Genomic DNA, 22,230 nt, shown 5'->3' with positions numbered 1-22,230 from the left:
TGTGGACTTTCAGGGAAGCCGATTGTTGGGAGATTCGGGACAGACAAAAGGAAGGACTTCTTCACCCCACACGTAGTTGAACAGTTGATTTGCTCCCACAGGAGTCAGTGACGGCCACCGCCTTGGATGTCCTCGAAAGAGGATTAGGCTTATTGATGGAGGAGAATAAGGCTAGCTGTGGCTCCAAGCCCTGATAGATATATTCTCTCTCCACTCTTGGAGGCAGCGTACTGTGGCTCATCAGTTGCTGTTCTCAGGTCCTGCTGAGGGGCTTCCCTTAGGGGCATCTGGACTAGATCAGCCTGATCCGGCTGCAGTCGGGCTCTTCTGAGGGTCAGGCCTGGCTTTTGGAGTGACGCTGGCATCCGTTTACGGGGCCTGCCTCTTCGCTGGCTTGAGGCAAACTTTGCCTCCAGGCCCTTGTTCCCAGCTTGAAGCAAGCTGCGCCTTCCACTCGGTGAGCCACTGAGCCAAAAAACGAATTCCGTTTTTGGTGGGGGAGCGAGTTTTGGTTTACAGCATCCACTTTTGACAGTACGCTCCTCTGTACGCCTACTCAGAAGTAAAGCCCACCTGAGTTCAGTAAACATCAGAAGACTCTGCTGAATAAGACCAGCAGCCTATCTCGTTTAGTGTCCCGTTCTCACAGCGGCCAACCAGATGTCCCGACGGGGAGTCCCAGAGCAGCGCCTGGACACCAGAGCTCCCCTCAGCAACAGCTCAGCTTATAAGTGGGCACAGGATTGCAGCCGTGAAGGCAGTTCCCTCCCGGCTTTTTCCTCGTGGGGTGTTCCTCGGGGCAGTGGAGTTGGGCTTAGATCACCCTGGGGGGCCCTTCCAGCTGAACAGCACCAGGCACAACTCTCCCCCAAGCAGTCCTGGGGAAGGGGCTGTTGGCCCCTGTGATCCTTCTCTGTCTTGGTGCACTGCACCCTTGCCTTCCTACACATCGCCTGTGAACCCTCCATCTCCTAAATGCCCCCCCCCCAAAAAAATAGCCTGGCTGGCAAGGTCCACGTTAAACCTCAACCGGCTACACGTTGGCTGAGAAAGGCAAGTGCCTTGTTTGGCCAAGAAATGAGTCGGCGATGAATGGATGGACAGTGAGATGCTTGGGACCGTGCCCAAGAACTGGGATAGTGGCTGGTGGGGGTGGGGGTGGGGAGAGAGAGACCCCCCATCTCACTCCAATTCGGAGACAAAGCCCTTCTGTGCTGGATCCCCCCGAGGCTCGTGCCAAGCGCTGTGCTCCTGCCAGCCCCATTTCCGATGCCCGGATGCCGGTGAAGCCCTCGTAAAGCGGAGGGGGCCGAGCCTGCCGACCAAAGCTGCCATTCCTCCCCCACTGTGGTCGCACACGCCCTGCCGAGAGTGACGCCTGGCCTCTGTGTCTCGTGTTTCAGCTGCGGTGGAGGAACCCGGTCCTCACTGAGAGGACGCCTGAGGCCCGAGGGCTGCGACGATCCCTCCTTGCGGGTGCCTCTTCCAGGCCTTTCCCTCCATCCCGCGCCATGCCCTCTTCTTGCTCGGGCTGTTTGGGACGTAGGACACGGAGTGCCTGACCCTGCCGGGGGCAAATCCAAGCCAAGAGCCCAGTGCCGCCCACAGCCTCCAGATAGCTGGTGAGGACCAACCGGCGCCGTGTTTTTCAGTCTTCTCCCCCGTCGGATGTGAAGCTGGCAGAGCCTTGTCCCGTGAAAATGCAAGGGAGCTTGGCTTGGGGGGGGCAGCCAGCCCCAGGACAGAGCAGTGCATGCTGGGAAGCAGTGCCCTCTGGCAGAGCCCTCTCTCTGTAACGGAGCCACCTCTCTCCTCCTCCTCCTCTTGAGCGTGACTTGGCTGGGGGGCAAGGAAGGGGGAGCCAGCGGGCCCTGGGTTTATTTTCGCTGCTCTCTTGAGCTGACTCAGACTGTGCCGCGTGGGATCTCGCACGCCCCAGCGGAGGGAGCTGAATGCCTCTTGTTGCAGCTCCAGGCGCTACCAGGAGTGATTCAGCGCCACACTTGTCACAGGCACTGCAAGCCTCTCTCTCCCCCCCCCCCCCCCGCATCTCCCTTTCCCCAAGATCTGACCCTGACTCATGTGGTTGCAAACTGCCTGGGGTGAGGGGCCTGGAGACTCAAGTCCTCTTGGGGAAGCTTGAAGAAGCTGGGAATGTTTAGCCTGGAGATGAGGAGATTAAAACGGCGACATGAGAGCCGTCCTCAAATATTTGAAGGGCCCCGTAGATGGCAGGGCAAAAATGGTTTCCTGCTGCTGCAGAGCAAGGGTGGGAAAGCTTTTCTCAGGCCGAGGGCCACGTCCCTTCCTGGGCAGCTTTCCTTGGGCCGGGTGCCAGTGGCGGGCAGGGCAGCAGGAGCACCAAATGTGGATGTTTATCTGTGTCCAGGAGGCTGGTTCCTACACACACACTCGTGCATCTCTCTCTCGCTCTCTCCCCTCCATCCATCCAGGCAGGCAGGCGGAATTATCAGGGTTCAGAGACACGTTCGAAGCCAGGCAAAAATATTTGGGGTGGGAAACAGGGCCGGGAAGGGACGTGGCATGGGGACAGTCCCAAGGGGTAGATGGAGGCGCACGGCCCCTGAGATTCTCCATCTCTGCTGGACACAACCCGAGCCGACACCTCAAATGGAAAGGAAGGAGTTTTCAAGTCATCTCTCGGATTGTATGAGCTCTCGGACTGCAGGAGGTGGCGGGCTGTCCTTTGTGAAAGGTGTTTGAGCAGAGACTGGAAGGCCACCTCGCAGGGATGCTGGAAGAGAGAGAGAGAGAGTGCTAGAAGATCTTTGAGTTCCCTTAAGAAGAGCCTGCTGGGTCAGGCCAAAGCTGGCCTATGTAGTCTGGCATCCTGTCCTCACAGCAACCAACCAGATGCCCTGAAGGGATGCCTGCAAGCAGGACCTGAGCACAGGAGCACTCTCTCCCCCACCTTGCGGTATTTGGAAGCATAACACCTCCGACTGGAGGCAGCCACCGTGGCTAGTAGCCATTCAGAGCCTGACCCTCCATGGATTTCCCTAATCCTCTTTTCAAGCTCTCCAAGGTGGTGGTCATCACTGCAGATTCCATAGCTGAACTATGCGGTGTGTGAAGAAAAAGCCCTTTTGTCTGTCCTGAATCTTCTGACATTCAGCTTCCTTGGATGTCCCCGAGTTACAGTGTTACAAGAGAGGGAGACAAACCTCTCTGTCCACTTTCTCCATGCCATGTATAATTTTATACACTTCACTTCTATCACGTCACCCCTGATCCGCCTTTCCCCTGAACTAAACAGCCCCAAACGTAGCAACCTTTCCTCATAGGGGAGTCGCTCCATCCCCTTGATCATTTTGGCTGCCCTTTCCTGACCTTTTCCAGCTCTACAATATCCTTTTTGAGGTGAGGCGACCAGAACTGTACACGGCATTCCAACTGCGATCGCACCACAGATTTGCACAATCAGCAGGTTTACTTTCAGCATCTTTCCTAATGATCCCTAGCATGGAGTTTGCCTTTTTCACAGCTGCTGCATGCAGGGTTGGCATCTTCTTTGAGCTCTCCACTAAGACTCCAAGGTCTCATGCCTGGTCAGTCACTGCCAGTTCAGACCCCAGGAGCATATATGTGAAATTAAGATTTTTGGCCCCGACGTGCATCGCTTCGCGGTTGCTCACCTTTGCCTTTTTGCCGCCCGTTTACTCAAATTGGAGAGGCCTTCACGGTCTCTCTTTGTTTTGATGACCCTGAACAATTCAGTATCCTCAGCAAACTTGGCCACCTCACTGCCCGCCCCTAACTCTAGCTCATGTATGAACAAATTAAAAAGCACAGGAGGTCCCAGTCCTGATCCTTGGAGGACTCCCATTTTCTGCAGCCCTCCATTGGGAGAACTGTCCGTAATCTGCCCGAGCCCACAGCTGGCAGCCACAAGAGGGAGACCGCTTTGGGCCTCTTGGGGACTTTTCCTTTTTCTCTCCCAAGTGGCTTCGGGTCTAGCAGGTCTCCAGGCATGGATCCTGAAACTCTGCATTGGCCACCTATCGCTCCCTGCCCTGTGAGCACAGACCCCCCATGCCAAATCCCTACCCAAATAATGCTTCTCTGCCCTTGGCCCCATGCAGAGGTCAGCGGTCTGTGGGTTGAGTGGGGAGATGGCCATTTCAGCTCTCGGGAGAAGGGGAGAGGCAAAGGTCAGAGTACAGGAGAGCTCAAAGGCCGACGTTTGCGTCATTCAAAGCGCTGTGTGTGTTTTTAAGAGCGTTTGGGGCTGTTTTAAATACCTCGCCTTGACTAGAGAAATGTTACCCACATGGCTGTGCACCTGTTTGTTTGAGTTTTCCATTTATTGAACAAAAGGAATTTCTGCCTTGGGCATGCACGCTTTGCAAATGGGAGAGGCCCAGGGAATTGCTTGTAACTGCCGTTGCTCAGCCTGTGGAGTAGCCTTCGCCAGCCTGGTGAGGCCCTCCAGAGGTATGGGGCAGTTACCATGTTGGCTGGCGCCGATGGGAGTTGTAGTCCGAAACACCTGGAGGGCCCCGGGTTGGCAAAGGCTGCTGTGGACCATAGCTCATTAGCAGAGCCCCCGCTTTGCATGCAGAGGCTCCCACATTAGAAAGGGTTCCGGTAGCCGATTATGGGGAAAGCGGTCATCTGCCGAAATCCCTGGAGAGCGGCTTCCAGTCCGTGTAGGCAGAACTTGGCTAGATGGGCTAAGGCAGCTTCTTTCGTGGCAACAAATTCTCCCACGAGGTGTGAACTATCTGTCTGTGTGCTCCTGTCCTTGGTTCGCCTGCCTCTTTGTGGGGACGTTGAGAATCCAGTTAGGCTGAGCTGAAGTAAACGTGGTTGTTTTGGTTTTATGGACCCCCACCTTGGTAGTGTTCTTCCTGAAGGAGGAGATGATGTGAAAGGGGTTCAGGAGCATGAAGATGACCAGGGAAGACAGAATTCTGGAGCTGAGTCGTTCATGCGTTCCGGACGCACTCGGCTTGTGCCCACCTCTCTTTGTTGCCACACCTTTCTGTGATATCTTCCCGGTTTCCACTTGGGAATACAGGAAAGGAACCACTGCACAAGGGGGAGAAGGTGTGGGGCCTGGCCTTTTGCCTCCTTGCCGTGTTCGCCATGCGATGTGATCCGAGGGCTCCTGGCTATTCTGTCTCTGTGAGACATCCCACTCCCCTCACCCCTTTCTTGGCGTTCCATTTTTCTGTTTCTGTTGGGACTCAGCCACCTGAGTTTACTGTTAGAAAGAGTGGCGGCTGACATTTGACTGCAAGTCGATGGCTGACGTGCAATACTATTTATTATTTTTTTGTCTCGTTCAATCATGGTACACATTAGACTGAACAGCTTTGCCTGCCAGAATGAAAACCACTGAGACCTCCTCACAGCAAAGTCTCCGCTGCTCCTTGAATAGCGTGAGTAAAATGTCACTGTTTAGAATATGTCTGGCAACAATGAGAACCTTTGGCAAATTTGCCAGTATTTAATTTCAACCTAGCTGGCTCCCTTAAAAAGAAAAGAGAGAAAATCCTTTTTATCTCTTTGAGGTGAAAGGGCACTGTGTCAGGAAGGGGCTTTCTTCCAGCGCATCCTGCAGGGGGATTAAAAATGTGTTTTGTTTGATGTGGCTCAGCCAAAGGGGGTTGAGATAACTGAGCAAGCAAAGAGGGAGAATGCAAGTTAATTAACCATTGTGGCCGCTTGCTCACCCCTAGTGCACAAACACTAATAGTATTAGCACACCTTTATGGCTTTAAACAGTGGTCCTAACAAAAGTAAACGTGTAAACAAAACACACAGAATTAAAATCAAAACGTGCCCTTAGGACCAGCTGCTTTGTGTTGGGCAAGAGCCATCATAACTCCGTGGCAGGACATCTGCCTTGCATGCAGAAGGTCCCAGGTTAAGTCCCTGGAGACTCCATGGCTGGAGAGCCGCTGCCTGTCAGTGTAGACAGTACTGAGCCAGATGGACCAGTGATTTGACACGGTACAAGGCAGCTTCCTATGTTTGTATTTAAACCAGTCCTTTGTTAAAAGTCATAAGGACTGGGATTTTAACTTTATTTTCAGGGAAAAGAAGGTCCATAGTTCAATGGCAGGATGCCTGCTTTACGTGCAGAAGGTCCCGAGCTCAATCCCTGACGGCATCTCCAGGTAGGGCCAGGTTAAGACTCCCTGCCTGAAACCCTGGAGAGCTGCTGCCAGTCAGTGCCGACAGTGCTCAGCTAGATGGACCAATGACCTAGTTTCTCACACAGCTTCCTGTGTTTGTCCACATCAGAATGTGCCACCAGGCATAAGTGGATTTTTTTCCTGCCAAAAACGTGACCCCCATTTTGGTAATTGCCTCAAATGGTGTAATCAGATACGCAGGCGTTCAGAGTGACCGAAATCCCCCCAGACAATGGAGTGGTTTGATTACACCAGAGGACTCTCTACATATTTGGTGGGACTGCATTAATATAAGATATTTACAGAAACCTGTTGAGCTGGAAGGTTTAAAACCCAGACGCCTGATGGATCCGGATGGATTCCTGACTGCGCTTGGGGAATTGGAACCTGCTGAAGGTCGCCCAGTCGAAACCCTGGTGAAGGAGTGGAATGTGGGGATCACCAGGGCATTAGACCAGGTGGCTCCGAAACGTCCTCTCCCCCTGAATAGAACTCAGCTAGCTCCATGGTATACACCGCGGTTGCGTAGTCTGAGACAGGAGGTGAGACGACTAGAGCGCCGGTGGCAGAAATCCCGCTCCGAAGATGTCCGGACACAGGTTAGAGCAGCAGTAGCTGCCTACCAAGTGGCAATAGGGAGGCACGGAGAACGATAACTAGAGCTAGGGCCTTCTCAGTGGTGGCCCCCGAACTATGGAACGCCCTCCCTGATGAGATACGCCTGGCGCCTTCTTTGTTATCTTTTCGGCGCCAGGTAAAGACCTACCTCTTCGCCCAGGCATTTTAAAAATTTTAAAATTTGAATTTAAAATTGAAAATTTTTAATTATGTTTTATTGTGTATTGTATTTACATCCACTTGTATTTTAACCTGTTTTATTATGCTGTACACCGCCCTGGGAGCTTATTGCTATAGGGCGGTCTAAAAATGTAATAAAATAAATAAAATAAAATAAAGGTAGGAAAGAAGGCTTTCTTTGCTGCCTCTATTGCGTCTGCGGAGTGTTGTCCCAGGAGGCTGTTCCAGGTGGTCCGAAGCCTGATTGGTCCAGTTGCTCAGGAACCCTTGGAACAGTCAAAGGCCTCCTGTGACCTATTAGCAAAACACTTCGCTGATAAAATCGAACACTTACGGAGCTCGATCCCGCGCGCCGTGGACACAGTCGATGAACCAGAGTTGGCCAGTTGCAAGCCGGTAAATTGGGATCGGTTTCGGCTTCTCCCTTCTGAGGAAGTGGACAAGGTGCTTTCATCTGTGAAGCCAACCACTTGTCTTACTGATCCTTGCCCTTCGTGGCTCCTTGTGAGCTGCAGAGAGAAATTGGGCGAGGGGATCAAAGCGGTGGTAAACGCATCCTTGAAAGAGGGTGTGATGCCATCAGCCTTCAAGGAGGCAATTGTAAAGCCCATCTTAAAGAAGCCCTCCTTGGATCCCCAAGTGTTAGATAACTTCCGCCCAATTTCGAATCTACCATTTCTGGGCAAGGTCATTGAGCGAGTGGTGGCCAACCAGTTGTCAGCACACTTGGATGAAACGGATTATTTGGATCCATACCAATCGGGTTTCAGGACTGGTCACGGAACTGAAACAGCCTTGGTCGCTCTGGTTGATGATTTGAGGAGGGCATTAGATAGGGGAGAATCCACCTTTCTTGTCCTCCTCGATCTCTCAGCGGCTTTTGATACTGTCGACCACAGTATCCTTCTGCTTCACCTGGAGGGATTGGGAATTGGAGGCACTGTATTACAGTGGTTCCATTCCTTTCTCTCCGACAGGTACCAACAGGTAGCGCTGGGGGAGGAGGTATCAGTCCCTTGGCCTCTCAATTATGGTGTGCCACAGGGCTCTATCCTCTCTCCCATGCTATTTAACATCTGTATGAAGCCGCTGGGAGCAATCATCAGGAGATTTGGGCTGCAGTGTCATCAATATGCGGATGACACTCAGCTCTATCTGTCGTTTAAATCTTCACCAGAGTTGGCTGTGGAGACCTTGTCCAACTGCCTGGAATCCGTGAGTGGATGGATGGGAAGGAACAAGCTGAAGTTGAACCCTGATAAAACCGAGGTACTACTTGTGGGGGACAAGAGAAGGTTGGGTGACATTGACCTGAAGTTCAATGGGGTGAGTTTACCCCTAAAGGACCAGGTCCGCAGCCTTGGGGTTGTGCTTGATTCCAGGCTGTCCATGGAGGCTCAGATTTCGGCAGTGAGCCGGGCAGCCTGGTACCAACTACACTTCATACGAAGGCTGCAACCCTACCTTCCTGTTCATCAGCTCCCACTAGTGGTACATGCCCTGGTCACCTCTCGTTTGGACTACTGTAATGCGCTCTACGTGGGGTTACCCTTGAAAACGGTCCGGAAATTACAACTGATACAAAATGCAGCGGCTCGACTACTTACGAATAGTCGCCGCCAAGATCACATCACACCAGTGTTGTTTGACCTACACTGGCTTCCAGTTGTTTTCCAAGCCCAATTCAAGGTGTTGGTATTGACCTTTAAATCCCTATACGGTTTCGGCCCAGTTTATCTCACGGAGCGCCTTCAACGCCACCAATTATGCCGCCCGACAAGATCGGCCACACAGGGCCTTCTCTCAATCCCGCCAACAAAAACAGCCAGATTGGCGGGTACAAGAGAGAGGGCATTCTCAGTGGCGGCCCCCACTCTTTGGAACTCCCTCCCACAAGATCTCCGGCATGCCTCTTCCCTAAATGTATTTCGGAAAGCCTTAAAGACCTGGCTTTTTCAGCAGGCCTTCGGGGTATCCGGGGAGGGTTAATCGATATAATTGTAATGCCTCCTACCCAGTTTTAATATTGTTGTAGATCTATTGTTTTTATTGTATTACTGTATTTTATTAATTGTATTTTAATAATTTTGTAAGTCGCCTAGAGTGGCCATTGGCCAGATAGGCGAGGAAGAAATTAAATTTATTATTATTATTATTTATTGTTGAGACGAAATTAGTAGCCAACAAGTGGGCCCTGCAACAAAATGTTACAGCATGGTGTGTCCCTGTTTGAGGTTCCAGCCAGTCCAGTCCATTCCCCTGACCCTGATTTTTCTGTTACCTCCCCACAAAGAGTCAGTCAGCATTCTGGGCCCATTGAGCATGCTGCGTCTTCATTGGGCTGTTTTTAGCGTGCCCCACCTTAGGGTTTCACCCCCCAAAAATGTTTTTTTAAGCTTTTGCAAAACCTGGGGTTCTCCTGAGCTTGCTTAAACCTCGCTGTTCTGCATGGATTGTGGTTTTGTAACTACATAAGGACCAGCATCCTTCAAAGCCTGAACATCGGAAACAGTGGGAATTATGATATAATTTTTGCAGTTATGTTGCTTGTCTCTAAAAGCCAGAAAAGGGAGAAAAATCCCTCCTCAGTCTGTATGGCTTTGAAAACTTTGGAAATCCATTTTCCTCGCTGAGTTGGCAAGCTGTAAGATAGTAGGTTCGCCAAAGAGTGGGATGGTGTCCTGTTCTATTGGAACAGAAAGCAGGACCCTGAGGTTATTAAGGAGCCTGTTGTCATTCGGTTATCAATGTACCTTTCCTTTCTATCTGACTCTGAGTGCAATTATCTACTATGTGTACAACGCTTTATTAAGAAATTCTTTCAGAACCCATTTCTACACATGTTGCTAATGATTACTTTGTTTTAATTGCATTCTATTTGAAATTTTAAAAAACTAAAAAGAAAAAAAATAATCTTCATTAAATCTGTTGCTTTCTACACCAAAGTGTCTTAAAAACAACTTCCAGGATGAAAATAGAAACAAGAAATAAAACTTAAAAGTTCTCATCCAGAAATGTATAAAAAGAACAAATCCTACCCACCCACATTTGAAGAGTGAGCACAAAAAGAGGCCGCTGATGTAACCAGTTAGCCTCCAAATGAAGGACAACAGACGTGTCTCAATAAGGATATTTTTGTCCAGGACCTCAAAGCAGGCAATGATGGCGCCAAGCGTGCTTCCTCTGGGGAGAGCATTCCTTAAACGGGGGCCACCACTGAAAAGTCTCCGTTCTTATGTCACCATCCTCCATACCTCGTGGAACCCAAGGCAGCGTACAAGGTGTTCCCAGGTGGTCAACAATCTAGGCATTGATGAAGCCTAGTGCCCCTTTGCCTCCTGCACCTTCAGACCAAACCCTGAGACTCTTGTGTTTTTGCTTTAATATCTCTGGGCTGTGCAATGCACGTTTATCTCCCCTTAGCAGACGCCAGTCTTCATCTTCTCAGCCTGCCTAAGGCATCTGACTGAGCGCTTTGACCAGGCCCAGTATGGGCATTCTTCTGTACCCTATCTATGGTGTACAGAGGTCAGGGGCCACTGACTAAATTTCACAGTCGGTTGTTGTCACTTAAGCCAGCAAACCTGCCTAGAGGGAAGTCACAAAGGGATCTGGAAGAAAGAGAGCTGTTTGATCTACAAGTTGGGACATATCCTGGATGCCTGAGGCAAGGCACCACCTCCCCCTTTTTACACACACAGATTCTTTGTCTCCCCTGCTACCAGGGAAACCCAGCAAGCTTCGGGTTGCTGCTTCGGGTGCTCAGTGCAGGGCAGAGCACTGTTCAACTTCGTAAAGGAGCTGCAATGGAGGGAGCTAGAGGCTCACGGGCTGCCATATCTGAAAGCGATGCATTGTGCACATGAGATCAGAAGCCTTTTCCCATTGCCCAGCTTCCATCTTGCCCCACAAGGCCTCGGGGCTGTGCCGGGAGGGAGACTGAGCTGCAGAGGCAAGGCCTGTGTTGTGGGCGTCCACATTCCTGAAGCGCTGGTGCAGTGGCATTGTGCTCTTTGCAATCCCAAGACCCACAGCTGCAGTCAGACTTCATTATTCAAGCACCCGTTTGGCTTCATATGCATTGCTTTATAGGAATTCCCCATCACCACCAAATCTGAAATATCGGTGACGTGCCGTCTCTCTGCCCCACTTCCCATTCTTCTCCTCCCCTGGGGAGTGACAAGAGAGCCAAGAGCCCTCCACTGAGAGCACGACAGTGACACAGCAGCAGACAGATAACGGAGATTTTGCTGCGCAGGGTGACGTTGGCCAAGCCGTCGGGAGAAGGGGGTGGTGGCTGGGGCTTTGACCATGAGTGAGGCAACGCTGATCTCTCTGCGTGATGGACTTGTGGAGCTAGGAGGAAAAGGTCAAGGGACTTTGGACAAGCAGATCCCGCCCCCCCGCCGATAAGAGGTACAAGGCTTTGACAAATTCACCGAGGCTAATGATGGCTGTTAGCCATGATGGCTCTGTTCCCCCTGCGCTGTCGGAGTCAGTAAAGCCTCTGAATCCCGGTTGCTGGGAATCTCAGGTGGGCAGAGTTGCTCTGCACTCAGGGCCTGCTTGCGGGCTTCCCTTTGGGGTATCTGGTGGGCCACTGTGGGAACAGGAGGCTGGACTAGGATGGGGTCCTTCTGGCCTGATCCAGCTGCCGAAGGGCTCTGGTGTTCTTAAGCCTTTCTGGACTGAGGCTGTTGCATTCAGGGCACTTCATTTGACCTTTAGAGGCTGAAGCTGCCATGTTTGACTGTCACCCTGTTGATGCAGACCGCTGCCCAGTGGCTGAGTACTTGCTTTGCGCACGGAGGAGCCCAGGAAGAAGTATCTCCAGTTGAAAGGCTGCTAGCTGCGAAAGGCCTTTCTCTGCCTTAGACCCTGGGAAGCAGCTGCCGGTCAGAGGAGACAGCACTGGGCTAGACAGACAGCGGCTGCATACACACCATGCATTTATAGCACACACCTCCATCTTCAAGAATCCTGGGAACTGTAGTTTATCCCTCACAGAGCTACAATCCCCAGCATCCTTAGCAAACTACAGATTCTTTGGGGAAAGCCACATGCTTGAAATGCCTGGTGCGAAGGCAGTTTCCTATGTCGGAATAAGGAAAATCCATCCGTGCTTCAAGTCTTCTAGTAGGATGGTCTGCAGACGCCCGGCAAGGCCTCACTTTTGCTTTTGAAGCTGCCGTTTGAGCTGGGGAAAAAGTGAGGAGCCTTGGAGATCTTTGGGAGACCTTTGTTTGAGCCCAAAGAAATTGGACGTTCAAAACAGCCTTTTCTCCTTAATGAGCCTCTGCAGCGTGGTGTGACAACAGCAATACCTTTTTCTGGGGTTGCCCCATTTTGACAGTAGCGGCATCAGAAAACAATTTTGTTTTCAGTAGGGCAGGGACAGAAGCAGCAAACTGCCTTTCTGCCAAGCGGCAAGCTCTGTACCAGACATTTGCTTCTCGAAAGAGACACCGGTGTATATTTTACGTCACTGTTGCAACCCCAAGCACATTTCTTCGGAATTCCGCTCTCCGTTAGGTGTTTAGATGGACTTTCAAGTAAGCACAGAGCTGCAGACTTGCTTGAATTTTCCAGTTTCTAAGCTTCCCATGTTGTGAATGCTCTGCCGTTTCTTCAAGTCACTGCAGGGGATCCAGCAATGGGGTGGGGTGGGGGAAGGCACTCTATGCCTCGCGGGGGTCCAGCGTCTTCCTGGTGGGGGGAGGAATCTCCTGTTAGCTAATTAAAGAAAGTAGGTGAGAGTTGGAAGGGGAGATGAAGGCAGCCGGAATCTGGCACTGCAAATGCAGTCCATGTGCCACAAAAGGGGCAGGGGAGAAGGCGCGTTGCACAACCCTACTGGGTTCCCTTGCGCCAGCCAGCTGCGTTTGAAACCACTTTTCCGTGGCCTTCACTCGGTGGCCTGCTCCAGTCCCCAGGGCTGGTGTGGCAAGTGGTTAGATACTCATGTTGCAGCTGCAGCATCCACCCACCACCACCACACACGCTTGAGCCCCTCCTCCCCCTAAAAATGGGGGCAAGACGGCTGCAGGAAATTCTAACTTGAGCCAGGTGGAAAACAGCTGGCTTCTCCACGGAAAGTGCTCCCCTGGCCCTTTAGAAATGTGGGGGAGTGGGAGGGAGTGGTGAAGGAGGCCTGTTTCCCTCCCCCATCTGTTTTTAGACAGGTTGCCCCAACCGGCCACCGGAGGACTCTGGCTGGTGGGGTTTGAGGCTTCTGGCCTCTCGGGGGATCGGGAACAGTAATCCGATCCTCTTCCTAACTGTGGGGGGTTCATAAGAACCTCAGACGGCCTGGCTCCTGGGTCAGACCTACGGGAGCCCATCTGGCCCAAAATCTGTCCTCACAGTGGCCAGCCAGATGCCTCTTCTGGGAAGCCCCCAAGCAGGACCCGAGCGCAACAGCCACTCTCCCCACCTGGGATTCCCAGCCACTGGCATTCAGAGGGATCCCGGCTAGTACCAGGAAGGGGAAGGAGGGATACCCCCAGATGTGTGTGTGCTCACCGGGGGTGTTGCCATTCATGTCAGCCAGGATCCACAGTCTTGAGAACTCTGTTAGAGGAGGGGGCTGCTCCCCCCCATGGTAGACTTCATGGGGAAGGAACAGCCAGGAGAGCGGAAGTGAGCCTCCATGTTTAAGAAAGTCTACCCGCGAGAGCTAGATGCTGTTGCCGCCCTGACCCATTTGGGGCCTTGATACCTGACACCTGGCTGGCCCCTGAAGGAAACTGGGTGCTGGGTGAGGTGGCCTCTTGAGAAAGAAACAGGCGTATGATGTGGCACTCTGCAGCAAAGGTGAAAGCAGCAGAGGAGTCTGCCGGAACAGAGCAAAGGCCCACATCTGGTAGCCCACTTGCCATCACACCGGGCACTTATGTGCCTCTGGGAAGCCCACAAGGAGGCCGGGAAGGCAAGAGCCCTCCTCTCCTACTGTTGCTCCCCAGCAACTGGAACTGGGAGGTAGACTGCCTCTCAGCCTGGAGGTTCCATCTCGCCATCCTGGATAATAGCCAACAATAGCTGTACTAGGTAGACAGTTGTATTATGCCTGTCTACTGAACTTGCATTTACATCTGTGGTTTGGGTGTGTTTTAAATATCGGACTGTTTTATTTAACCATTTTATTTCACAGAATTTCTTGATTGTGAACAGCCTCTAAGTTGTTTACATCTTTTTTTAATTCATGGATTGTATTATTGACAGTCTTGTAAACCACTTTGTGAACATCTGTGGTGAAAAGCACTCTATACATGTTGGAAATAAAATAAATAAATAGAACAATCCTCCCTTATGAATTTTGCCTTAAAAGCCCTTTTCAAAGCCCCTCTCCTAGGCTGCCCGGTCGCCACCTGTCCTGGCGAGGAGTTCTATTCATCCACTGAGCCGAGAAAGCCTTCGCTCGGCCAGGGCACCATCTTGCCTGTCCCCAGGTTCGTGGGTTGCCAACTTTTTCTACTTTCCCTTTGTAAACTGGCCCGCCTCCTCCTAGTCGTCTTCCACGGGTGAAGCCGCCCTGCAATGCAAGAAAAGGGAAGGAAAACCTCTCTGGACACCGGGAAAATCAAAAGCCGTCCTCTAAACGCAGAGGAGCAGAGCTGCGGGGAAAAGAAGCGAAGTTGGCAACCCTCCCGAGGAGGAGGGGAGAGAAGAGGGGGAGGAAGGGGGGAGAGAGGCGTGGCATTGCCTTGCCGTTTGCTTTGCCTTGTCGAAGCCGAAGCCAGAGCCTCACACAATAGGGAAGGCGGCGCAAAGGGGCGCTCGGAGGACCTGGCGAGGCTGGGCTGAGCCGCCGCCGCCGGGCCTGGGGAGGGCTGCCGGGCCGAGGGACCATGCCTGGCTTCGACTACAAGTTCCTGGAGAAGCCGAAGCGGCGGCTCCTCTGCCCGCTCTGCGCCAAGGCCATGCGCGAGCCCGTGCGCGTCTCCACCTGCGGCCACCGCTTCTGCGACACCTGCCTGCAGGAGTTCCTCAGGTCAGCTGGGGCGCGGGCCCGAGAAGGGGGGCGCAGGGAAAAGGATCCCCCACCGCAAGATCCCCCCGCCTGGCCCGCGCGCCCCTCTCCAAAGCGCGCTTGGAGAGCCCCACACGCGCGCCCTGGGCGCACCGCGAGCTCCCGCGCCCGCCTTGTCGCTTCCTCCTCGACGGCCTCGGATCTAATTGTGCCTATCGCGGCCGCCCTTTCTTCGCCGCCGCCGAGCTTCGTTGCTAAGTAGGGCTGGAGGACCCTCGCCCCCTGAGGGGGGGTCTTCTCCCCCCTTCCAACTCTTGGCTCAACAAGAGCAGCAAATGGCGTTGCCCGCTTCTCTGAGCATGCACAGAGCGCGGCGGCGCAGGAGCCTTGCGGGGCTGCAGCGTCTCATTTTTTTCTGTTGTTCTGGACGCTGCTGCCTCCTGAAGTCATCCGAAGAGCCCTTGCTATGTTTCCTCCTCTCCCCTGCCCGTGTTGCCAGCGTCCCCGCGAGGATAGTCTGCAATAGCCGTGATAGCTTAAAGAAAGCCTCCACCTTCAGTGGCAGTCTACCACTGACTATCTGTCTGTTGGGAGCGCACGCTAGGGTCCCTTTGTGGATTTATTGCTGTCGGTTGCTGGGAGCAGGATTCTAGGCTAGGTTGAGGTTTTTTGGAGGGGGGTCTGATCCAGGTAGGCTCCTCTGTCTGGTAGCAGCATTGGTGCCTGTAAGACCGTCAGGTGATACACCAACAAAAGTCTCCTTTTGTATGTTTTGGGGCTGAGCCTTTGCCATTGCAAATGGGCTCGGGGCTGATCTGAGCTCCCCTGGTGTGGGGTGGGAGATATGTCCCCACTTCACTCTCCCTGTGCCAAGGAGCCAGGATATGAATGCAGGAAGAGCCCTGCCGGGTCAGGGGCTCAAAAGTGATGCCCACCAGGCAGCGCTTGAAAGCAGCAGCTTGATCTTGATCCCCCCCCCACTCAGCTTCTGAGGATTCACCACAGGAAGTGATTGGGGGGGGATGAGAGAGCCGTCGCTCAGTGGTAAAGTCCCCACTTTGCAGGCAGAAGGTCCCAGATTCAGTCTCTAATAACATCTCCAGGCAGGGCTTGGGACAGGCCAGACCCTGCTGCCTGACACCCTTGAGAGCCTCTGCTGGTCCGTGTAGGCAATCCTGAGCTAGATGAATTGGCGGTCTGACTCTGTATAAGGCACCTTCCTGTGTGACTATTTAAATTAGCTTCTTTATTCAGAACCATAGAGAGCCAGTGTGGCGTAGTGGTTACAGTGTTGGACTGTGACCTGGGAGACCAGGGTTCGAATCCCCACACAGCCACGAAGCTCACTGGGCGACCTTGGGCCAGTCACTACCTCTCAGCCTCAGAGGGAGGCAATGGTGAACCCCCTCTGAATACCACTTGCCATGAAAACCCTATTCGTAGGGTCGCCATAAGCCGGGATCGGCTTGAAGACAGTCCATTTCCATTCAGAACCATGAGGACTGGAACCTTAGCTTGTTTTTTGGGGAATGGGCCGTATCCCAGTAGAATTTGATGTGGCATGCATGAGCTCCAGTCGCTTCCTTTGGAGGCAGAAGGTCCCAAGTTCAAATCCCCAGTAGCCCTCCAGCGAGGGCTGAGAGAGGCTCCTGCCTGATACCCTGGAGAGCTGCTGGCAGTCAAAGGAGACTTCGGCCGGGGGGGGGGGGACACTTGTGGAGGCCCTCCAACGTTGCCCGTGCTGGCTCCTGGGGCTGACGGGGAGCTGGAATCCAGCAAAATCCAAACGGCCACTGATCTCCTATCCTTGAGGTTGGCAGTAAAGAACTAGATGGCTGATCAAAGATTTTGATTATGCTAAAGAGCTGTTTTCTGGCAGCTTTCCACTTTCCTCTGATTCCCCTGCCCGGGTAAAGACTACTTAACCCAGTTTAGCTCTTGCCTACCCCTGAAACACCCCACGGCAGCCTAGGTGACAAAGGGCATGCAACAAGACTGTCAGAAGTTCCATCTTTCCCCCTGCGGGTTCGTGTGTGCTCTCAAAGGTGTGCCCTGCGGTCACGGCTCTTCCAGATGAATGTGCAAGGGTGTGAGTTTATGTTTGTTGGCATGATGAATGGGAGTAAGCTCTGAGGGCGGGGAGGAATTGAGGAGGTGCTGCTAGTATTTGGTCTCCTTCTCCCCCTCCAAAAGAAATCTGGGACTTCTCTCTCCTAGCCAACTCCTCCAGTAATAAGATCCATCTAACCCACTTTGCCTGCCTAGTTAATTTTCTTGTAGAAAGGTTGTAACTTTGGGGGGGGGGAGTTGGTGAGGATCTTTGGGGTGGTGTCATGCTTACGAGGCAGTGGGGTCCCTGTGCAAATGGTGATGGGGGTGGGTAGCGGGGCTTACAGCAGCAGCATGTCAGCACCAAAGTTGGTTTATGAACAGCCTCCTGTTAGCTTCTTGACAACCAACCCTGAGAGGTAGGCCTCTGCTGTTGGCGTCTTACAGATGGGGAAGCACAAGAGGCAGCGTGAGGCTTGCCCAAAGCTGCCTCGTGTTGGGTGGGTAGGCAAGCCTTGGCTTTTCCCATCCAACACCCCCTCTCCCTGCTGTTTCGGGTGCCCCCACGTGCCTTGAAAGTCAAAATAGGTGGTGGTGATATATATATATAGTTTCTTAGAAGGCTGGCATTGCATTCACAAGGGATTTGAGGAGGGAGGCTGTCGGTGGGGAGGTGGGTGGGAGGAGCTGCTGTTGCAGCTGCAGGGGGGTCGAAAACCAAGGGAGCCGGCTGGAATTGTTGGGGAGGCTGGTAGTTTGGGTGTCCTGAAGCCGGCTTGCAAGCCTAGCTGTGAAGAAGGGGAGTTTAAAGAGTGCAGCCGCCCAAGAAAGGAAGTCTGAGGGATCAGGTCAGAGGGCCATCATGTCCAGTTTCCTGTTTCTCACAGCGACCCACCGAGGGGAGCCAGCCAGCAGGCTGTGAGTGCAAAGCCTTCTTCCCCGTCTGTGTGCCCCAGGAGCCGGTCCTTGCTCTGTGCCTCCCCACAGAAACCCCTCACTGCTCTGCCCAGGAGGGAACGCAGAGTTTCGTCATTGCTCTGACTTCATTAGGGGTCGTGCCAGCTTGCCTGCCAGCTTCTGGGGTTTCACTGAGCGGTTAGTCAGCCGGGAATGGAAAATTGCTGCCTGTTTCAGGTGTGCAGAAAGGGAGTGGGCGGCTGAGCATCTGCTCACAGGGCTGCTTCTTTCCGAAGCAGAAAACTTGCCCACAGGGTGGATTGACAGGGCAGTGATGCGTACGTGAAGGGGGCCCCTTCCTTCTCCAGCTCATGTTTGCATAACAATTTCCAGAGCAGTCTTAGTGGCGCGAAGCTGTTGCAGCAGAAACAAGAGTCTTGTGTGCACCTTAAATGCTGACAAACTGATTAGGCCTGAAGAAGCTTGTCCCATAATAAATTTCTCAGTCTTCCAGGTTTTGGTGGAGAGTTCATTCCCCCCCCCCCAAAAAAAAAAAATGTGCGCACAGGAGCATTTTCACCTTCACTGCTTGTGATGTTCCCTCCTGCTTTTAAGTGTATTTAAAAAAAAATATTTCTCTTTTTATTTAATCAATGCAAATTCAATAACTAGGAAGTAAAGGAGTAAAAATACAGTTGAATTAAAATTAAACACACACATGCAAATAAATATACAAATTTGAGCTGCTACATTCACAATCCCCGGGAAGAAAAGTAATTATTGATCTCGAGGGCAGCATTGTGTCCTTTGTAAAGATTTGTTTTGTTTGTAAATATCGGGACATTGCCTTTGGGGTCTTTAGGATATTCTTCCTTGACGCTGAAGAGTTACGAAGGGTTCCAAATAGTGGCACATTTTATGGGAGACACTGAAACATTGTTGTCTTTATCTATATATAAAATAACTTTTTACCGCCTAATTGAAAACAATTTTTTTTGGTCGCTTATTTTTTGAGTTACCCTTTTCAGCAATAGCTGTGGACCATTGGACTGTACCATAAATCCAACCTAAGAGCTGTATTTAAGGGCTCTCTTGGCAATACCCTGTTCCTTTGGGCGTCAGACTTTGCATTCCTGGGCTTTTCCAGCACCCTCTCTCTGAAATGTTGAGGCTGAATTAATGCAGTGCATTTATAGGGAGACCTCTTTCCTGTCTCCTGCCTTTCCCTCCCAGCCATAATTTGCTATACCTCACATTCCAAACTCAGGCTGCGTGCACACAGCGTATTAAAAGCACATTCCCTCCCCTCTCCTCCCAAAATCTTGGGAACTGTAGTCTACCCCTCACAGAGCTACAATTCCCAGCACCCTTAACAAGCTACGGTTCCACGGGATCGGTGGGCGTGGGGGGAAATGGGCTTCCAATATATGGCACCTGCGCAGCCATAGTGCTAGCTGGGCCTTTGATTTGGGCTCCCCTTTTCTTGGGGTTGTGGGGGGGGCATGATTTGGAGCCCAGGGGTTGGAAGAGGGGGTGAGCGTGTCCTTGCTTGCCTCGGGTCCTCAGTGCACAACTGTGTAAGTAATTGTGTGTGTGTGAGTGTGTGACAGAGAGACATGAAAGGGTTTTGTGTTGTCAAGAATGCAGAAGGTATTTTCTCCTGTCTGCCACTTCCTTCATTCCACAGTGGCTACCCCAGAAAGAGCAGATCATCGGGGCTGGTGGAATGCATAGGGGTGGGGCAGGGAGGGGAGGGGAAGCCAAGCAGTTTCATTCCCCCTGACTGCCCACAGCTGCGTGCCCAGGCTGGTCTTGGGGTGCTTGACCTAGAAACCAAGGTGCAAGGCAACCGCTGATGCAGCCTGGTGCCACGTCAGACCTGTGGCCTGTCTAGCTCAGTATTTCCTACACTGACTGGCAGCAGCCCTCCAGGGTTTCAGACATGGGTTGCTCCCCAAGCCCTACCTGGAGATGCTGCCTGGGACTGAACGTGCTGCCTTCAGCATGCAGCGCAGGGCTCTGCCACTGAGTTACAGCCCTTACCCAGCCGAAGCAGCTGCCTTCTGCACTCTCTGCCGGCAGCCGTTCTTTGTTTGGGGCTTTTCAGTCTAGAGAAAAGGCGAGGAAGGGGGGACCCACGGGATGGAGGTGTATAAAGATCTCCACAGGGTCAGCCAGTAAAGGGTGAGAGATTCCGGATGGATGAAAGGACAGGCTTCTTCACACAGTGAAAAGCTAGACTGCGGCATTTGCTCCTGCCGGAGGCAGAGATGGCCCCAACTTGGATGCCTTCGAAAGAGGATTGTTGTTGTTGTTGTTGTTGTTATTATTATTATTTATTACATTTGTATACCGCCCCATAGCTGAAGCTGTCTGGGCGGTTTACAACAATTAAAAACATTAAAAACAAATATACAAATTTAAAAACACTTAAAAAAACAATTTAGACAAATTCATGGAGGAGAAGGCTCTCCGTGGCTACTAGCCACAGTGGCTAGGTTCTCCCTCCCCTGCCGGGGGCCGTATACGCCTCTGAATGCCAGTGGCTGAGAATCACAAGTGGGGAGAGTTGCTGTGGCGCTCGGGACCTGCTTGGGGGCTTCCTGTTGGCCTCTGTGAGAACAGGATCCTGGACTGGAGGGGCCCACTTTGGCCTTGCCCAGCAGCCAGGCTTTTCTGAAGCCCAGAATCATTGTATGGTTCATCCCAGTGATGTGCCAGGGAACCTCTATGCGCATGCATAGAGCCACTGCAGCCATTCCAGTGCCTCTGGGATGAAGGTTGAGGAAAAGCTCTTTGCAGGCAAGCTTGAGCCCGAATGTGTGTTTGTTCAGGGCTGGAGTCTTTGGTCCTTGCTGGCAGCCCTGCTCCCAGTTCTGGGGCAGGGTGACCTCCGGGCAGGACAGCTGAAGGGTAGAGGCAGGGGGACTGGTGTCCCTCCCGCCTCCCCCTCCCAGGCTGCCGCCTCAGCACATTCCCTGCCCAGCCGGGCATGAGACCCTGACCAGCCTGTCGTGGGGATTAAGCTGTTGCAACCCCCACCGCTCCTGGGGAATTTCCAGACCCGCTTGATTCTGCCCTTGCGCTTCCCCCTGGGCTCCTGGGCTGAGCGTTGCATGAAAAAGTCTGGGGGAGGGCTGGGGCTCAGCGGAGGGAGACCCTGCTTGCATGCAGAGGGTCCCAGGTTCAATCCTCGACAGGCGGGGCTGGGAACATACCCAGTCTGCAACCCTGCAGAGCCACTGCCAGTCAGTGTGAACAGTACTGAGCTGGATGGACCAGTGGGCTGGCTTGGCTTCCAATGTCCCTATTGAAACCAGCCCTTTATTCAGAACCCTGAGGACTAGGATCTTACTTTGCTTTTAGGGGAAGGGCCATCGTAGCTCAGTGATAGAGCACCCACTATTCATGCGGAAGGTCCCAAATTCCATCCCCGACAGCATCTCCAGGAAGGCTGGGAATGTCCCTGCCTCAAAATCCTGGGAAGCTGCTGCCAGTCAGTGTAGGCGATACTGAGCTAGTTGGATGGGATCAGGAAATGTTCTGCCTGGCCCCCAAGGGGGCCGCAGCAGCGCCCTCGAACTGGCCCACCTCTAGCTTGGCCTAAGGAGGTGATCTGTGCGTGTGAGAGTGGAAATACAGGTTCTGTTGCTGCCTGGGGAAATGGCACTTAAGAAACGTGGTGTCGTGCCCTGCTGTTTCTCCTGTGGAGCTGGGCTGCATCCTGGATGCCCCTTCCTACCCTTAGCCATACTTGGCTGACAAATTCAGAGCTGGCAAGGCGCTCTGCATACTCTCAGAGGCCGCTCTGTTTTCATTCTTTCCTTTTTAGCATTTGGAAGCAAGTCCTGGGGCTCCAGTTAACCCCCTTTTTACGGCAAAGAGATTGCGATGTGTGTGTGGGTGAGGAGTGTGTTGTTTTTGTTTCCTGGTGAATCAGGCATGCAGATCTTGGTGAAGTTGTTTGAGGAGATCAACCTCCTCCTTCCCTTCCCTCATGTCTCCCTCCCCCTTCAAAAAGAAGGCAGGTGTCAGCAAGAGAAGCCCCCTCGCTTCCAAGGGACTGCCGTGACTTGCTACGGGTGAAGGCCTGGGGGGGGGAATCCCTGTTCCTGACCACCAGCTTAATAGCCACAGTAACCAGCTGGGTTTCTTGTGGCTGGAGAAACTCCCCTTTGTCTCACTTTCTCCCGGCAGCCAAGCAAGCACTCCGTGGGGTGGGTGGCCCGCAAGCCCCGAGAGGTTTGTGCCTTGAGCCCAGCCCCAGGGAAAAGGCCATGGATGTTCAGCAAAGGCTTGCAGCTGACATGGGGGGGGGAGAAGAGAGAGTCTTTCTGTCTCAGCCTCCACCTC

At 52.7% G+C, this 22,230-nt stretch overlaps 1 protein-coding gene across 6 annotated transcripts in view; it reads left to right on the top strand.

Moving 5' to 3' along the window:
- Nucleotides 1–22,230, top strand: part of NEK8 (NIMA related kinase 8) — a 49,569-nt gene that overhangs the window by 18,410 nt on the left and 8,929 nt on the right. Inside the window, exons 15-16 of one of the 6 annotated variants that reach the window (XM_061604650.1) lie at nucleotides 1,404–5,405; nucleotides 9,909–12,577. The exons of 3 other annotated variants lie outside the window; for them this stretch is intronic. In XM_061604650.1, coding sequence (XP_061460634.1) covers nucleotides 1,404–1,432 — 29 coding nt within the window. In that variant the 3' untranslated portion in view covers nucleotides 1,433–5,405; nucleotides 9,909–12,577. Of the gene's footprint in view, nucleotides 1–1,403; nucleotides 5,406–9,908; nucleotides 12,578–22,230 lie in introns of those variants that run through there. 2 more of the 6 variants (XM_061604649.1, XM_061604651.1) reach the window with 2 other exon arrangements.

The sequence above is a fragment of the Rhineura floridana genome, chromosome 21 (assembly GCF_030035675.1).
Source record: "Rhineura floridana isolate rRhiFlo1 chromosome 21, rRhiFlo1.hap2, whole genome shotgun sequence".
NCBI classification, from domain to species: domain Eukaryota; kingdom Metazoa; phylum Chordata; class Lepidosauria; order Squamata; family Rhineuridae; genus Rhineura; species Rhineura floridana.
This window is presented reverse-complemented; position numbering and strand designations above follow the sequence as displayed.